General features: G+C 40.0%; 1 protein-coding gene and 1 long non-coding RNA gene across 2 annotated transcripts in view; one reads left to right on the plus strand and one right to left on the minus strand.

Annotated features, from left to right (window-relative positions):
* LOC138262127 (uncharacterized) overlaps positions 1-17635 on the plus strand; it is a 204367-nt gene that overhangs the window by 77651 nt on the left and 109081 nt on the right. The window lies entirely within an intron of this gene.
* Positions 4376-17635, minus strand: part of NPHP3 (nephrocystin 3) — a 211944-nt gene continuing 198684 nt past the window's right edge. Inside the window, exon 28 of the mRNA XM_069211897.1 lies at positions 4376-6611. Coding sequence (XP_069067998.1) covers positions 6431-6611 — 181 coding nt within the window. The 3' untranslated portion in view covers positions 4376-6430. The remainder of the gene's footprint in view (positions 6612-17635) is intronic.

Genomic DNA, 17635 nt, shown 5'->3' on the forward strand with positions numbered 1-17635 from the left:
TCAGATGGCGTCGCGTGGGCTAGAGTGACGTCCTCGTCGACGTGCAGAGACTAGTAAGAAGATTTCCGTCGAATGCTGGCGCCATGGGAGTATTCATGAGGTGAGGAATCCACAGGTAGTTGTATCCATCAGAAAGGGCAACTTTTAATTCATTTTTTTCTAACAACACGCGGCCGTTTTGGTAATGGTTCGGTTCTCTTTATTACTTTTGGTTCTGTAGGTTGATTATGAAGGAGTGATGTAAATTATGGCAACAATGAATCTTAGAAACTTTTAAATGGGCAAGTACCAGCTTAGTGGACATAATTACCATTAACATGATTGAGCACTAGTTTATTTATGCACTTCAGGTGTTGGGATTATGCACCTCGCTTATGTGGATGCAGCACGCTTGTGGAATATCCTCTTTTGGTCTAATAACACCAATGTTTATTTCTACAATGGCGCTATGGCAGTGACATATTGGACACCACCCAACATTTCAAGTTTGTCTGTGTTAGTTTCACTTACACCTCTCACTTTGGAGCTCAAGTATGTAGATGATAATGTTTTCTTCTCCTTTTATTGTCTCACAATCAATAGGGTATTTTGTTTTTTTCTATCCTCTTTGATCCGATATGGGTGATATTTAATATAAACCTAATTACAGTTTGTGTCCTAACTGTATTGAATTATGTTAACTTTCAGCCTTGAAAAGGTCAAAGTGAGTATTGTTTGTATGGCGAAACACGTGTTGGCTGGATGGGCTGGACTGATTGGAATTGAAGAATACATCTAATAAAAACAAGTGGACCTACTGAATATAGAGATACGGACAACGGTCATAGTCACTTAACATGAGTGCCTTGGACTATGAATCACTGTTTTCTGTTTGAAATTTTGTGGAGGAGTAGGGTGGGTCCTGCTTCCAGGAGCACCGTGTGGATACTTTCATAATTTAAAATATTGGGGTGGAAGAGATGTGCGCGCCATTCCTATGAACATACCCTGTCGGATTTCTATATATAAATACATGTACATACAAATAATTCCAAAGAAAATTGGGTTAACGGTTTGCTTTATTAAAAAAACAAAAATAGTCATACATATAGAATGCAATTGTAATTATTATTAATTTTGGAATGGTCATACAATTTCAGAAACACGTTTTAAATCTCTTTTATTGTTCCTTATGAAAGCCAGGTCAGTGATAGGTAACTGAAAAGTACTCTGTAAACTAGAGGTGGGTGAGCCACTGAAAGCTCGAGCCAGGCTCGAGCCTGAAACGTGGTTCATCGCGAGGCCCTGTTGGACCCTCAAGCTCATTATTAGCTGAGCTTTCAAGTGGCTTTTGCCTGCCTGCCACTCTCACTCTACCCTGGATGCAGCGTAAAGGCCAGAGCTGCCACTTTGGAACTTAGGAACCAGGTTTAAGTCTCGGTGTCGACTCAACTACCTGTAATTCTGGGCAAATCCCTTAATCACCCCATGCCTTTAAAACTGAATGTGACCTTGTGTAATATAACTGGTGTTCACGTAAAGTACTACAATACTTTCAGGTCAAGTTCGCACTATGTACAAAATGCAGAAAAATACACAGAGGTAAAAAACAAAGTGTTAACATAAAAAAGAAAAGACATATAACCATTTAGTAGCCAATTTGTACAAAAGGAAACCAGAAAACATACATCACAGCTTAATTGTACGATCGTAGGCAAATATTAATTTTTTGTTCATTATCATGTAAGAAAGCAATTTCAAACATGGGAGTTCAGAATACCAGTTGTACAAGACCTATTGTGTTGCTTTAATAATTGTAGTATTGCTCTATAGTAATCTGGGCCACGTACAGGGTTTATATGACTACCTGCTTGCCTCTTAGTTCATTAATGGTTCATGCTTAAAAACTCTTCTCAGTGTATGCTATAGTGTGTCGTATGAATCACAAATCTTCCACATGTTAAAGAAAAACACTTTTTTTTTATTCTGAAGAGACATTATATGTAATATTTGCAGTATGATTTACATAGCAAACATTTTCTGGGCTCAGCACTGACTCCAAGAGGCGAGCCAGACCCTTTGGCTCGGCTCTCCCTTTTAATTTGCTGACTCACCCAGCTCTACTTTAGACATTTACTACAATTTCTAAATTTAAAGGAGTGACGTGTTTTCTTCTTGCAAATCAGCAGACTTAGGTTTATAAAACTATATGAAGAATGCGTTCATATTTAAATTTTTAATATGTGCTTTGCCATAGTCAATTTTGGAGAGTCCACATGGCTTGCACTGGACCTCCAGGAAGTCTGGGTTAAAGGAGAATATTCAAGGATTTGTGTTCTAGGGGGAGGGGTTTATGTGTTTCTCACTTTTTGTGATTTTTCTAAATTCAAAAAGCTTTATTATAATATAAATAAATAATATAGTGAAAATAAAAAATAATTCATTACACAGTATAAAATCCTGGGCTTTACATGATTGTTGCATTCAAAAGAGAAATTACAAATGTTATCTGAATGACATAATCATGGAACATAGTCAAAACAAAATCAGTATTATCTGTATGAGTGCATAATTTTGACACCAGAGTTGCTTTGTAACAGAGATTGGGAACTGTGCCAGATGAAAAAGCCCTTTAAAATAGGGGGCTCCACTCTACGATGGGACAACAGGGTTTCACACATTTTTAAATTTCCATGATATATTTTCTTTGAGTAATACACAAAAATTACACCATTCCTTGAAGATACCAAAATTACATTACTAAAAATATATTCAAATTTGCAGATTAAGATTGCAAAATCCATCTGGGCTCATTATGGCCTAATACGTCCTTTACAATAGAGGATGGGACAACTGGATTTGACACATTTGCCAAATTCCTTGTTATTCTTTCCTTCAATAATAAAAAAAAAGATTCTAGAATTGCTTTTTAAATTAAAGTCACTGTATCCAGATAAACAGCAACAGACACTGTGACCCCCACCCTCACTAATATCAAAACTTATTAGACTATACCAGTGGTTCCCAACCTTTTGACTTCTGTGGACTCTCATTTTATCATTACTGGAACCCGGGGACCCCCACTGAATCAGTATTGGAAACGGGGGACCCCCCAATGAGTCCTTACTTAAAGCTGGGGATCTAAACCGTTAATATTATTTAATTTTCTGAGCAGTCGCGGACCCCCTGAGGAGGCTTCGCGGAACCCCCGGGATCCCTGGACCACAGGTTGGGAACCACTGGACTATACCATGTAGCATCAAGATTTATTCTCTTTTCCACCTATCATCCTCTGAACTTTCAAAGATTTAAAATAAATGGCGAACAGAGTGGATCAATGATAATTTTCATGAAACATTAATTTCAGTAATTTCTGTGAACAACATGTGCCCTTTATTGATACTCAATGCATTGGGCTTAGAGAGAAGAAAGGCTGAGCTGCCACTGCTCCAATTAGAAATCATGACCAGTGGCTCACACACAGGCATCTGTCTCAAGATGTTAACTTACAGACCCAAAATACTGCTGTCAATGACTTCCTTTTCTCTATAGAGTACTGTGTTTTAACCCCCCTTTAGTATTCCCTGGCACATTTCCAGTGAAAACAACACTTTGTATATTCATATGGAGAACTCAATGAATAAAATTAGTGTAAGAGCTTTGGATTTTCTGTTGTGAACAATTCAGTGCCCAAAAAGGTGTACAGTGGAATGTCCACTTTAAAGCTAAAAGCAAAAATTGGGTTGTTGTGCATTCTGCTTGTAGTCAAAAGTCCCCTAGATATCTTCAATTGTGCTGCCTGAAATGGACATAACTGCTATGTAGATTTGTGTTTTCTGGTGTGGATTTCAGAGCTATATTGGTTTCCAAGTCAAAATCTATTATGGGGTTCCTGGTCTGTTTGGATACTTTTGCAGAACAAATCCCTGTATATTCTGTTTTTGTTACTTTCTAAAAGGGGTGTAAACTAAGATGTATCCTAGAAGTACAGTAATAGAACTCTCCTCGATGTTATAGCACACATTTGCAAAAAGTAGACTTGAGAAACTCTGGAACATGTCATATTTGTAAAGTCAATCGCAAAGTGGAAATATAAATTAATTTAAACCTGTGATTAGAAACACCCATGAACGCAGAGGTTAGATGAGACTTTCACCCACTTGATATTATAGACAGTAGGGTTCACTTCCATCAGCAAGATTAATTTTCACAAGCTGCTTTTTTAGATATTTTTCTAAAGTTTACCATGCTTTACCAAGACACTTCATTTCTTTTAGAATCTTATACAGTTCCATATCATTAAGGGGGTTCCCTAATCAAAGTACCAGTCTTGCTCTCTATTGTTAAACTGGTCTAAGTATAAATTATTCTTTTCATTTCAAGATATGTTTTATTTCCATTTTGGGACCTCCTATTATTAGGACAAACCCTGAATAAGTGTAAATCATTTTGAGATCATGTGGAACTGCAATGAGTTTAGCAGATTCAGTATAAGCTGAGGAGAGACTTTTGCTTTCATTTTTGTTTCCTTAAAGCTTTAATAAGTAAGGAATTGCGGAGCATTTGGTTCAAGGGTACATTTCTGACAGATTGGTATTACTCAGGTGGCAACTCTTTTATCCTTCGCTTTCTGCATTTTTGGTCTGGCTAGAGACAGATGTAGCTGGCCCTAGCATCTGGTATGCATACAATACAAGTTCAACCTAATTGCAATCCTTTTGGAGCTATACACTCGAGTACATTTATTGCGACATGAAGGGGCTCTTCCGATCTATGCAGCAGGGGGCAAAGAGTCAACGGCTCACCAACCTTGCAATAAGGCCAAGCAGCTAGCGATACATTGCAACTCCAGTTGAAAGGCAGGACAATCGGAAAGACACAGCTAAAACAAAAAATCACACCTATTCAACAAAGGTCTGAGATCCTCTGAAAGTATCAAGCTTAAAGTGTTGCAAACGTCATTGGCCATGAATGAATTTCACACCTTCCCAATGAGAAAAGCTCTACTGATGAATTTGTTTCACAAAAGCCAACTAATTTTAGGTTAAATACTTGTTGTTGTTGTTGCTCAGTCACTCTTCTGTATATGTATTTTTTCCCCAACTAATAATTTTTAAATTACTTGTCTTGTTCACCCTCCAATAGGTAAATGAAGCTCCTACGTACATAGTCTGATCAGCCTGGAGTATTTTGGCAGGCGAAAAAATAAATACTTGGCTTGCAAAGGAGTGTTCAGCTAGAACGGGGAGGGATACCATGGAACTAGTAGGCAAGATATAGCAAAGACCAGCCTGAAACCAAGATTACTTAACTGTGTAGTATGGCCAACTTTAGACTACACCATTTTTTAACACCTCTCAAGGTTGTAGCTCCACATTAGACCTGTTTTCTAGGAAGCAGAACTGGGGGAAAGGCAACAATTTGCCAATATGTGATTCTTTAATACAAATGGATGCATACCACAAAGATAGCACTGATCCTTCTTAAATGTGGAGTACAAACTGCAGAAAGACTGTTTGTAGTGTATGTAGAGGAGACCAAACTATTTTCTTAGGCAAAAACAAATATTTTTTTAAAGCTGTCTGACAATGAAAAAATACATTGCCACATCACTCCTTGTACATAGATTCAGACTCCTCACATGTACAAAGAGATCGTGGAGGTAAGATACCACATCACTTCTCATACACACAGAACTTATGGAGGGGGATATAGATGGATAATTCAAATTGAAGTGGGAGCTGCTAGCTCTAACTGGAAACAAAGGATCACCCCAAGAGACATCCGGAACAATATCAAAGCACATACCCTCATGACGTCAGCCCACAAAAGCATCCTGAGACATGATATTCTATATCTTAAGTTCCAGCTTAACCTAAGCTGCTGGCCTATTGAACATGGCTGTGTCAATTTCTTCTTCTTTCAATCATTTAGAGCAGACTCTGAAATGTTTAATTAGCTTGCCCCGATTTTCCATTAGTACCCAGTTTCTCCATTATGGTTTCATCATCAAAGTCAGGTCTAAAGACTGCAGATTGGAAAGAATTTCTAGGATGAAATGAATGTCAAACATATGGGTAAAACAATTAACTATACCCCCACAATACCACCTTGTATGGTTTTGGCCCTCAAATATAGGTATTCTTTATTGGTGGATTGTGCCATTGTTAGAGTCCATGCACTAGGCACGCTGTTCAAGCAAACAAGGTGGTCTACTGCAAAAAAAAGTTATATTAGGTATACATGAATCAGACTTAAACTACAATATACATTATGTTTTTTGACTTAATACTGATCAATAAGGATTTGGTTTAGTAACCAAAGAGCCCCTAATATTTGGTCCCTAAACTTTAAAGTGCACCAAAAAGGAAAAACGTATGGTATTTCAAGGAATCTAAAACCAGCACTCCTATGGCTCAGGCCTGCTTTTCATATGGTCCACGTGTCCATGTCACCTGTGTCCTGGGTTAACAAGCAGATTAGGAGATAAAGTGTTCTTTAAGCTCATTGTGTCACCATTTGAAGAGTGGCGAGAGGGAGCCTTCCCTCCTACCACAGACGTCTCAGCTTCTTTGATTTCCATGGCCCGTTTGTACAACTCCGCAGCCTTTTCAAAATCCCCACCCTCATAGCTGTGGATGAAAACAAGCCAAATAGATTAGAAACAGGAATTTATGTTATCAACAGATTATTTTTATTACAACACTTTTGTTTTCTACAATAGTATATTTTATAAAGTTTTAAAGTAAAAGGTAAAGTCCAGCAAAATGGCACTTTTGACCACCTACATGAGCAAAATTCAGGGCAACATGGGAAGCAAGCAAAAGCCCAGGCAGCTGGTGGCTAAAATCTAGTTTCTAAACTCATACCTTTCTTCTGATTACACGTGCCACTGTGCCCATATGCTCTGGTGCGCAAGGTTAAGGGCCTTATTTAGAGTTTGGCAGATTGGCTACTCCATTAAAAAGAATTACAAGTGCTTTAAGCTATTATTCACATAAACAGCGGACTGGACATCCGTCACATTTGTGAAAGAGTAACCCATCTGCCAAACTGTAAATAAGACCCTGATTTATATCTGGGTAGTATAGATACTCCGTTGCAATGGTGCCAAGAATGTGGTCTGCCCGCCAAATTGTTATGCCGGTGGACCTTAATTTAATCACAGTTAAGACTGCTCTGTCTCTGCTGTGATTAAACCCTGTTGGGCTGTTGTGGGCATAACTTTCATTCCGCCCACCTGATTCAGATGGGCGCCATAAGAAATTGGGTTACAGGTTGACTGGGGTGTAAGCCCTGGTCAAGCAGGAACCACAGTCTTTGACAGGGGAAGGCACAATCAAACCCAAATTATCCTGTGCTGAGCTCCCTGGTAGCTTGGCACAGAGCAGGCAGGCTTAACTTAGAGACAATATGTAAAGTATTTGTGCAACACTTCAACACTTCAAACAGTAGTAAAGTGAAACCACCACACACAAAGGATCCCATACCAGATTAGCAACTAGAGTAATTGTGGATTAATAAATTAAACCAAAATGGCAAATATCAAAATCAGTAGAACTGGAGATATGCAAGTTTAAAGATTTTCAGTGAAAAACACCAAAAAAGCACCAAAAAACACAAAGTGCCTATTGTGGATATCTGGTACCACTGGACCAGGACAAAGTAACAAGTACAGGCGGACCGTGATAGAGCATGGGCCGGTTACAGGGACCCAGTTAGGCCCCCTGAACAAAGTACCTTAAATCCTGGTTTTTGGTGCATCGTGAGGGTCCATGTCAAAGATGCGTTGGTTCTGAAATGCAGTGTGGCTGCGATGCAAGGTCCTGAATCATCATAGAGGATCCAGTCAATGAGGGCTTTCAATGTGAAGTATGGCATTGAGGATGCGTCGCGCAGTCAGGGCAATGCACCTGTTCCAAGGAGCTTCAAGGCGGAGTCTGGCGTTGTTGTCAAGGCTGCAACTGAAGAGGGATGCGAGGGCCTGCACCAAGGATGCATCACACAGCAGCAGTTCTGGTGAGGTGGTTTGCTGTGATGCAGTGCAGGTCTTTGGGATGGAGGAGACCCACTCAGTGACAGTGATGAGTCGGTTCTGCTCGTGGTTGCGCAACGCAAAACAGGAGATACATCAGTTTTGGTGGACCCAGAGGCTGTCAGAGCACATTAGGCCACCTTCCAAGGCTACAGGATTGCTGGATACTATTTGGGAGGGTAGACTCAGAGATGGCAGAGTCCAGGTGCTGGGGTGTGGTTGTAGGAGCAGTTTGTCCCTGAAGGCTCAGGTCCGGAGGCCAGCCAACTTGCCATTGGAGTCACTCTGGTGTCCTGTATCATCAGATGCCGGTCCAGTCCTGCTCACCCAGGAAAGAGGGCAGGTCAGTACAGCAGGGCAGCTCAGTACAGCAGGGCAGCAATCCTTCAGAGCAGCAGCCCAGCAGATAGGCAGTCCTTTCAGCAGCACAGCTGTCCTTCTTCCTGGCAGAGTATCCCCAGGTTCAGAAGTGTACTGAAGAGTTGGTGTATGGGTTCCAAAATGTATATCTGGGCCTTCCTTTGAAGTGGGAGAAGCATCTAGAGGTTTCACTTTGAAATCTGGCCTTACCTGTCCTGGATCCAAAATAATCACGGGTGGTATGTAGATATTTGTGTGGCGGCATGACACAACCTATTCAAGTGTAAGTAGGGCTGTGACCAGCTCCACCTTTACATCCTGCCAGTGATGGCCCATCCAGGCAAACTGATCTGCCTGCCCTTTGTCTCACTGTCTGTGAGCAAAACACAAAGACCAACTGCCATTGACAGTTATGTGACCCAGGATCAGGCTGCAGGTACCAAATGGCTAAAGCAGAAAAATGCCAGCTTTCTAAAAGTGGCATTTTCATAGCAGTAACAAAAAATCTGACTTCTCCATACAACAGGATTTTTCATTACAATTCCAGACACCAAGCACAAACTGGTTAGTGGCTACCTGCTCCCAATTGGAAATTACAACTTAAAACATAACAAGGTAACATCAATATTATCCTGTGGGAGAAGCAGGCCTTTCAGTAGTGAAAAACAAATCCAAGAGTTTTTCACTATCAGGAAATGTAAAACTTAAAAGTCATACTTTTAAAATACATTGCACCCTGCCCTCTGGGCTGTCCAGGGCCTACCATAGGGGTGATTTATGTACACTAAAGGAAAGTATAGGCTTAGGAAAAGGTTTTTTTGCTAGGCCAAAATGGCAGTTTAAACTGCACACAAAGGATGCGGTGGCAGACCTGAGATATGTTTACAGTGCTACTTAGATTGGTGGCACAACAGTGCTGCAGATTTACTAGTAGCATTTAATTTACAGGCTCCAGGCACAGGTAGTGCCACTTTCATGGAACTAACGTAAATTAAATATGCCAATTGGGTATGAGCAAATTATAAAATGTTTTAAGGAGAAAGCCCAAGCACCTTGCACACTTTACCACTCTTAACCAGTACTAGAGTCATAAGAGTCAACAAAACCAGGTTTAGAAAACAGGAGTGAAGGCAAAATGTTTGGAGATGATCCTGCAAAAAGGGCCAGGTCCAACAAGTGGAATTAGAGGCGAGTTTTCACTTCCTGTCATCCTAGGGGTAAGAAGCTGTGAAAACTGCTAAATGCTTCCCTCACCACAGGAGAGGGCTCCCAAGGCAAGGAGGGCATTATCTTTTTTATTTTCAAAAAGAAAATCCCACTTCAGAATTTTATGTTTGAAAAGAAAAAGAAAACAGTTTGGTGCACAGCTTTGTCATTGTGAAGGAGCTGCCCACCAAACTTCAAAAAACATTGACAGGAACCTCTGTGACAGTGGTTACTGCCATTGCTTTAAGAAATGACCTCCTGCTTGGCAATCATTTCTCAAATTGGTGGGCAAGACCTCTGTAAGGGTGATGGATAAATTTACTCCATCTCCCTTATGGCGAAACAGGCCACAACATAAATCAGTCTTTTAATCTCGTTATGTACAGGAAGGACAGAGGGAGAGTGTGGCTGTGAAACAGTAGGTGTCATGAACAAGTCAGATTTAACATACTTTTGTCTTTATCAATGTTGATCAGGCATCAGAGTACTGTACTGCCTTTTTTCATGGAGTCCCTGACATGATTAGTAAGAAGCGTGGGGCAGTGACTAGCATTAAATATGCAATGAAGAAGCCTTGGAATTTAGATACAGTCAACCGACAGGAACAGGCTAGTTCATCGCAGCCAGTCTCTGACTAGAGTAAGGACTTTATGGAAAATATTCTGATCTCCATACACTCGAACACAAAAATACTTTGAAAATCAGCAGGGAACAGTAAGCGATCACCATCTTACTATGTGCAAGAGACTGCTCAACCTCAATGTCTATAAATGCCCACTTCCATCTGTACACTGTCAGGGCAGACAGCCAACCATGACTTGATCATCCATTGCAAGGTACTGCAGAGAGAAGCTCCTTCATAGAAAAGCCTGTATGAAGACAACGATGTCCATTACAGACCATGCATCCTTTATACACGCTGGTCACTAGGTTTTTATGTTTCACATACCCTTACCAAGCGGCACCTATCAAAAGACGTCTACCAAAGAGGATGCAAGAAGGATACAAGTATAGGAGAGCAGAGTAGAATTTAGATTTCTCAGTGTCTCAGCTGCGTATGAATACGTCATGGTCATTGAACCCTCTGCCACGAGTGAAACACACAAAATCAAGAGACAAGCATACACTCTTTGAAACTAGCATAGTTTATTGGAGGATGGTGACAGCCTGCTGTCTCACCCTTAACAGTGGATGAGCACACTTGTGTGGACCAGAGATACCCCAACAAATTAAGCTCTCCCTACAGAGGCTTTTATGCAACTTGTATTGTGACCATTCCACATTCTGACATGATTAGCTCAGCACTGCGTCCATCCTAGCTAGATAGTACAAGTAACAGGGAATAGGTAATGGTAAGATGTGTTACTTAAGAGTTCTACAGAAGGCAAATGAAGATTATTATTCCATGTGGTGGGTTTTGGTGACAGCATCATAAGTCAGTGTTAGGGTGAACCCTAACACTCTCTCCTCTTCCTCATGAAACCTATTACTAGAGCCACTGTTTGCATTGGCTTTGTTAGATGTGAGCTAAAATTCTTCTGAGGCTTTTAGCGGGGGAACGACTAGTGCCAGACAACACCGTCATGGTGGGGGTGAGATTGGTGCCCCACCCACTTCCTCAGAGGCTGAGTAAAGTCTAGGACAAATATTTAAACAATTTAGAAGTGTTAAGCCGATCATGCGAATCAAGAATGCCCAACTAGTAGTGAAGGTACGTACATCTTGACTAGGATGAGACAGAAGGATGAATAGAGCTAATGGAGGGTAGACTTGGATGGACAATTCAACTAAAAAATAAAGCCCAATAGTGAGTCGCTCAAAAGTAGTTACAGATAAACTCCAAAGAGACCTGAAAGTGTTACTATATATATATACTGTATATATATATATATATATATATATATATATATATATATATATATATATATTAGATGGCTTCTCATCACGGTGCAGCCCATATGTGGCACAGAGGCAACTCAAATATATAATAAATAAAATCCAGTAATCTATGAGTAAAACATATGTCTCTGATATTCTGTTTACAGTCTCATTGACATCACCAGCCATCTGTAATAAGAAAATGATGTAGCTGCTCATGAGAAATAACTTGTTACAGTTGAGAAGAGATGGCTCAATGCACACAGCCAAGGCATATACAGTGTAAAAAGCATGCAATGGAGCAGAATTAAACAAATGTTGTTTCAACAATTAAACCAATAACTAGATTTTTAGCTCATCTGAATATTTCCATGAAATGAGCAGTTTTAAGAAAAAAGGAGAGAATGATCACAGCATGGTAACTTTTTTGACTACTACAGTTCATTACATGAAAGCAGGAGCATTCCTATATGTTAAAACCTATAGCTATTTTGAACATGACTAACATTAAACTTAATCCATGTTTTTGCAACAGCTGGCAACTGCTTATTGGTGTGTTTAATTTCATACTCAATTTCCACATTTTTAAGTATATTTTCTGCCATACAGATTCATATGAAGGGGCAAAGGGTAATGGTGTAACAATGTCTTGCCATGTGTGAAAAGGATAATCTAAGCTACCTCACAGTTCTGTGACATTGAGAAAGATGCCCAGATCATTACTGGGACAACACAACATAGAAAACCTACAATGCTTCTCTGAAAACTTACTGGTGGGTTTTACCCTGAACCTACTGCTTCCTTTTCTGCACACGAATAATGAGGCTACTCGACACTGATGAAAGGTGGTAAAAAATATGAGGAGGAATCTGGCAGGGCATTGTCTGCAATATCACTGAATAAGGCATTAGTTAAAACAACAGTTAACACATCAGTGTTAAACACAGACTGTGATCCTTCTTAGTGTGCAGCCAAGTTGCTTTGACTTTAAGTTCCTTTCACCAAAAGGCAGAGGTTCCAGCTTTTCTTGGAAAATTGATGGAATGACCACTAAATTGTGATTGAATGGATAGAAATCTTTTGTTAAGTGAGTCCAACATGTTATTTTTGCAGTAGACCTCGACAGAAAGTTCTTTGTTTCTGGATGGCTATCAGATTTCTTTTGCCCCAGTGACTAATTTGGAATTGAGGGGAGCAAGTGCGACTGGGAGGCATTAGTGAGGGAGGCTTGGATAACATTGTGTGTGGGTGGTAATTTTATGCACTTTTCTCAAGATGAATGCCGTAGTTGGTTCTATATGTTTAGCTCTTCTAACCTTCAAGCAATTTAGAATTAATTGACCTAATGCACTTTCCTGTTGGTCATTTGGTCATTAGCAACAATATAACCATGTTTGGTGCTTCTAAATGTGCTGTCCTCTCTGACATTGATGGCATTTATACACATTCTGCGCTGCAAGACCATGTAAGATCACATAAAGTTACTCCCTTAGTTGGCGTAGAGTTAAATCAAACATAGAGCAGCATATCTGAGGAGCTGGAATCCCATGCAAAAATTGCACTAGGCATCTCTCTACTGATTACCTGCAACTCAAAACTGTTAGACTAAGAAGCTGATAGCGCACCATCATTTATAAACCCAAAATGGGTGTTTTGCTAGTGAGGTTCACGTGTAGGTGGGGGAACAACATATTAATGTTGAGTTTATGACTAATAATGTTGCAGATTTTGCCAATTTACATGCCCAAATATGGGCTGACAGTGGTCTCAATCAACCAACTGCTTTTCTTAATGGTAGTATGAGCAGACTACTTCGTAAACTCGCCTGCCATATTCCTTGTGTAGGGAACGTTTCATTGAATATTTCTAATGGTTTTAGAATGCTAATCCTTTTAATATACATGTGGTTAATTTTGCTTTACCTTCTTTTAAAGCTTGCTTACTTGCTGATCACATTGCTGATGATACATTTGCGATCTTAGGTGATGCCTTGGAGAGCTTTCAATTCTTTGTGGCTTATCAGAAAGTCAATATGTATGCTGCTTACTTTCCATCCATCCCGTCAAAGATAATGCTAGAAAGCAAAGCGGCTGGTATAATTTGGGGTCTTTAGGTCCTTGAATGAGATAAATAACTGAAAATAGCTCTGTCTAGGAGGCAGAGATACCCTAATGAGGTTGTATTGGAGAGAACGGACAGAGAAGGGCAATACAGGTGAAGAATTAAATTACACAGACATCTTCATGCAGTTATTAGATATGGACCCACTGGGGACATCGATCAAAGGGTTTGGGAAGGTTAAGTCCTAGCACTCTTGCTTTTGAGCTTGTACATTAATCATCTGGAGAACATCCTGAAGGATTACCCAAGTCACAGGCTTGTGTTGCAAACAGGGAACAGGCTCCAAAGGTTAGAATATAGGGATTTGAGTCTGTGAGCAAGCAGCTTGGGACTGTATACTCACATTAGGAAACCGAAGGCTTTGAGTATCATCATGAAGAATGCCAAATTAACGAAGATATGGCAGATTAAGGTATGATACTCACCTAAGAGTCTCTTAAGTTGTTCACTCATCTTGAAGAGAACATTGAAACTAGTATGAATTCAAAATCTCTCCTCTCAAATTGGCTTGGGCAAGTTAACTTAGTTTCACATCTAAGGTGGGGGGGCACTTAGAGTTTAGTGGATTCCAGGCATCTGTCAAAAAGCAACAAATGCCTGCCTGCCCAACTCATGGTTTGCCTGCCCCATACAGAGGTAACTGAAGCCTCACATTGCTCTGCTGGCAAAAACCTTTGACAAACGGCCAATCCATCGCAGGATCAACCATCAATGAACCTATTTGGGGTGGATGATGCAATGTATATTATTTTTGTTTGGGAACGGCAGGGAAAGCCTGGTGGTCCCTAAAAGAAAACAGAAGAGATCCAACATGATGGATGATTTGAGTTATATCAAGATTAAGATTAGTTATAAGCAGCTGCTTTTATCCTGTTGATCTCAATATGATCTATTGGGGATGCAGGTTTTGTAGAGCTATTTTGAAGCATGTGCTTTCCATGGATGTCACAATGAAGACTCACAGGCTTACTTATATTTAAGTAGTCTATTTGGGCAGACTTGAATAATTCACTAAGTCAGAGGAATTGTCTGTCATGAACATACAATGGGCTTGACTGCCCCAACTACAACGTAGGAGGGTTGAATGAGAAACTATTGAATTGAACAAAGCACATTTTTTTTTTTCATTTGTCTTCGAAGTAGCTTGCCCATGACCTTAGATAACCTGGGTGACAAGTGATTCTCCCCGAAACATGTTGTTGCTTGAGATCACTGCCATACTCCCCAAGTTTCCCATTGGGTAAGGATACTCCACAACATTGTCTTTCTTTTATGTATGACAACAACTTTGTGGAAACAAGTATGCACTTTATTTTTTCCTGAGGGTGAAATCTTTACTTCCTGTTTTGAAACAATTTGATTTTAGAAGTTGCAGGGCTGGTTGTTTTTGTGACAAGATTGTACTCCGAATGCTTGGGTGTAGCTACATTTGTAAAATCTACTATGAAATTTAGAGGAACTACTCCTTACAATTAGCAAATTTTGCAATTTTGATGTAATTTTCACATTTATGTAATTTTGTCATTTTAATTGCATGGTATTTGCTCTCCAATTGGTTTCATGATGTCTAAAAATCATCGAATCTATCTATTCTAAAGTTGATTTTTCGTTACCGCTAAGTATTTATGAGTTCAGCTTAAATAACTGAATCACAGTGGTTGTGCATCTCGAGGGCATCTTTGATTGTTCTGTAAATGATCTGCAGAAATAAGCAGCTAGAGTTGTGTAAAATGATGGGAACACAACAAGACTTCTAGGATAGCTCTACAATGGTTGTTAATTACACTGTATTAGCAGGGTAAGCATATTTGCATCCTGCAATGAGCATATGGGTCTGGAAACCTATAGAACTAGGACAAACACTGCAGTAAAAGCGATCTGGAAGGTTTCTCAGATCTAACTCACAGCGTTAAAGCATGTCTAGAAAAAGCAGGGTGAATAGGTTTGCGGGTGCATTACAGTGAGCTCTTTCACTGAAAATTCAGCCTAGTGTATTCATTTGGCTGTGGATAGTTTCCAGGTGAGAGTGCATTTTCAGAAATTACACTAGTTTGGAGTTTAGATTTTTATAGTTCAGAAGATCTCATTCTTAACCCCAGCTGTCTACTGAACCTCTGCCATGAGAGTGGATTTAAATCAGTCCCAGTGTTGCAGTCAACTGCACAAGCATGGTCTGGTATGTAGGCCCAATCACGGATTAAAAGAAGCTCCACAGCAAGCTTAGTGCAGTTTCCTGCAAAACTGGAAATAGCTGATAATCACCCTCACAACATGCGGCCAGTTGACGCCCAAGTAAAGCAGACGAATAACAGTCTTTATTGCCCTCTTTATCATTATAGAGGTTGGGTACATTGGATTAGATGAGCAAACTAGGCTAACTGAGGTTAGCTGTACTGAACAAGTTTCGACCTTTGTGATACCACCAAAAATATTGGCATCGTGGAAGCCACTGGACAGACATCAAAGCAGTGTCAAAAGACATATCCTACAATACCACCTAAGCACAGCTTTTCACGCTCAGAAGCTACACTATGTGCTCAGCCTTCACGAAGTAACGAGGATTGTAGAAAAGTATGATTTAACTGAGTGTCACAGTCTCTCATCTCAGTTCGGTGAGAATTTGTACTACAACTGACACCCACCACTTTCATTTACTTATTGAAGTGTGTAAGTTAGTTTTTGCTTTTTAATTTTTTATTTGTGGGCATGGTGGTGGCGAGGGCAAGGACCATGTAAACAGAAGCCATTGAGAACTTTGCGTGCCCATTTCATTCATTTTGTATTTATCTGAAGAACATACGTAGCACAGACCTAGCCGCCAGGGCAGTGGAGCACCCTATAATAACTAAGAAGACACTGGATACAGGTAACATCAGGTGACATCTGACAAACATGAAATGTATGAGGTCATTGGAAAGACAAGTAGGAAGGTACAATTTGATAGGTTGAGTCTAAAAAGTGGGACTTCCAGTCTTTTCTGAATGCCAGGAGGTTCAGAGTAACCCTGATATGTTCTGGTGTCTTCACCGTAATATATTCTGGTGTCCTGATTCACCACCTGGGTGTTAGCCATGAGAATGCTTCACTCATGGTTATAGGTTTCCTAGCTGGTGGTATCTTCGGTGGTAAGCGGGTCTTAATCTTTGACGATGTTAGCATTGTGTGATATGCAATTTATCTTTCTGCTAAAAAGGGGGCCAAAAGGCTTGTAGACTAATACAAGCTATTTAAAAAGTAATTCTACCTTCCAGAGGTCAGTCACTTTAATTATCTTTTGATGAGGTTAATATGCTGAATTTCTTGGCTTCGGTGATTACATTGCCCACAGCATGAAGGACAGCCCTAATAGGAGACATGGAGGTCTTCCAGATGAGATAAAACTGAGCTTGAATCACTGACACGAAATCTCGTGGCAGGGTGGAGGGCTTCAGCTTTCTCAGTTGGTGAAGTTGAAGAGTGAGTTTTTCTTTGTTAAAAGATGTGTTGAGCCATGTAAAAATTTTCACCAGTGATAAAGCCCAGCAATTTTGTATCTGAAATCAGGGCAGGAGAGGTTCATTGTTAAGGTGATGCTTCAAGCTATTTTTGAACTTTGACAGGTAGGGACGGGGCTTTGAGTAGAGAGATCCAAATTCATTATTGGTAGGGGTTTACTTTCAAAATTAATGTACTCCTAGAACTAATTTTTTGAGAAATTCTGTCAACTTGCAAATACAGTGGAGTATCATCTGTGTACTGATGGAGGGAGATGGATTTACCTGTGGTATAGCAATGAAGGATTCCACATACAAGTTGAATGGCATTTAAGATGTGAGGAATTCACATTGGGACATTTTCTCACTCTGGCATCTTACAGAGTGGAATGAATGGAACTGTTTTAGGACCATACCATCAAAAGCTATTTGGGATGTGGTATTTGTAACAGTGTATTGTGATTGATGGGGGACAGACGGGGAAAAAGAGCTTCTTTAATCAAGGGGATAAATGTACAGGAATTTATTATACATGAGTGGCACTTGCATTGAGTCGCTGTTGCGCGGTCAGTAATGGGAGCTT

This window comes from Pleurodeles waltl, chromosome 10 (genome assembly GCF_031143425.1).
Source record: "Pleurodeles waltl isolate 20211129_DDA chromosome 10, aPleWal1.hap1.20221129, whole genome shotgun sequence".
Taxonomy (NCBI): domain Eukaryota; kingdom Metazoa; phylum Chordata; class Amphibia; order Caudata; family Salamandridae; genus Pleurodeles; species Pleurodeles waltl.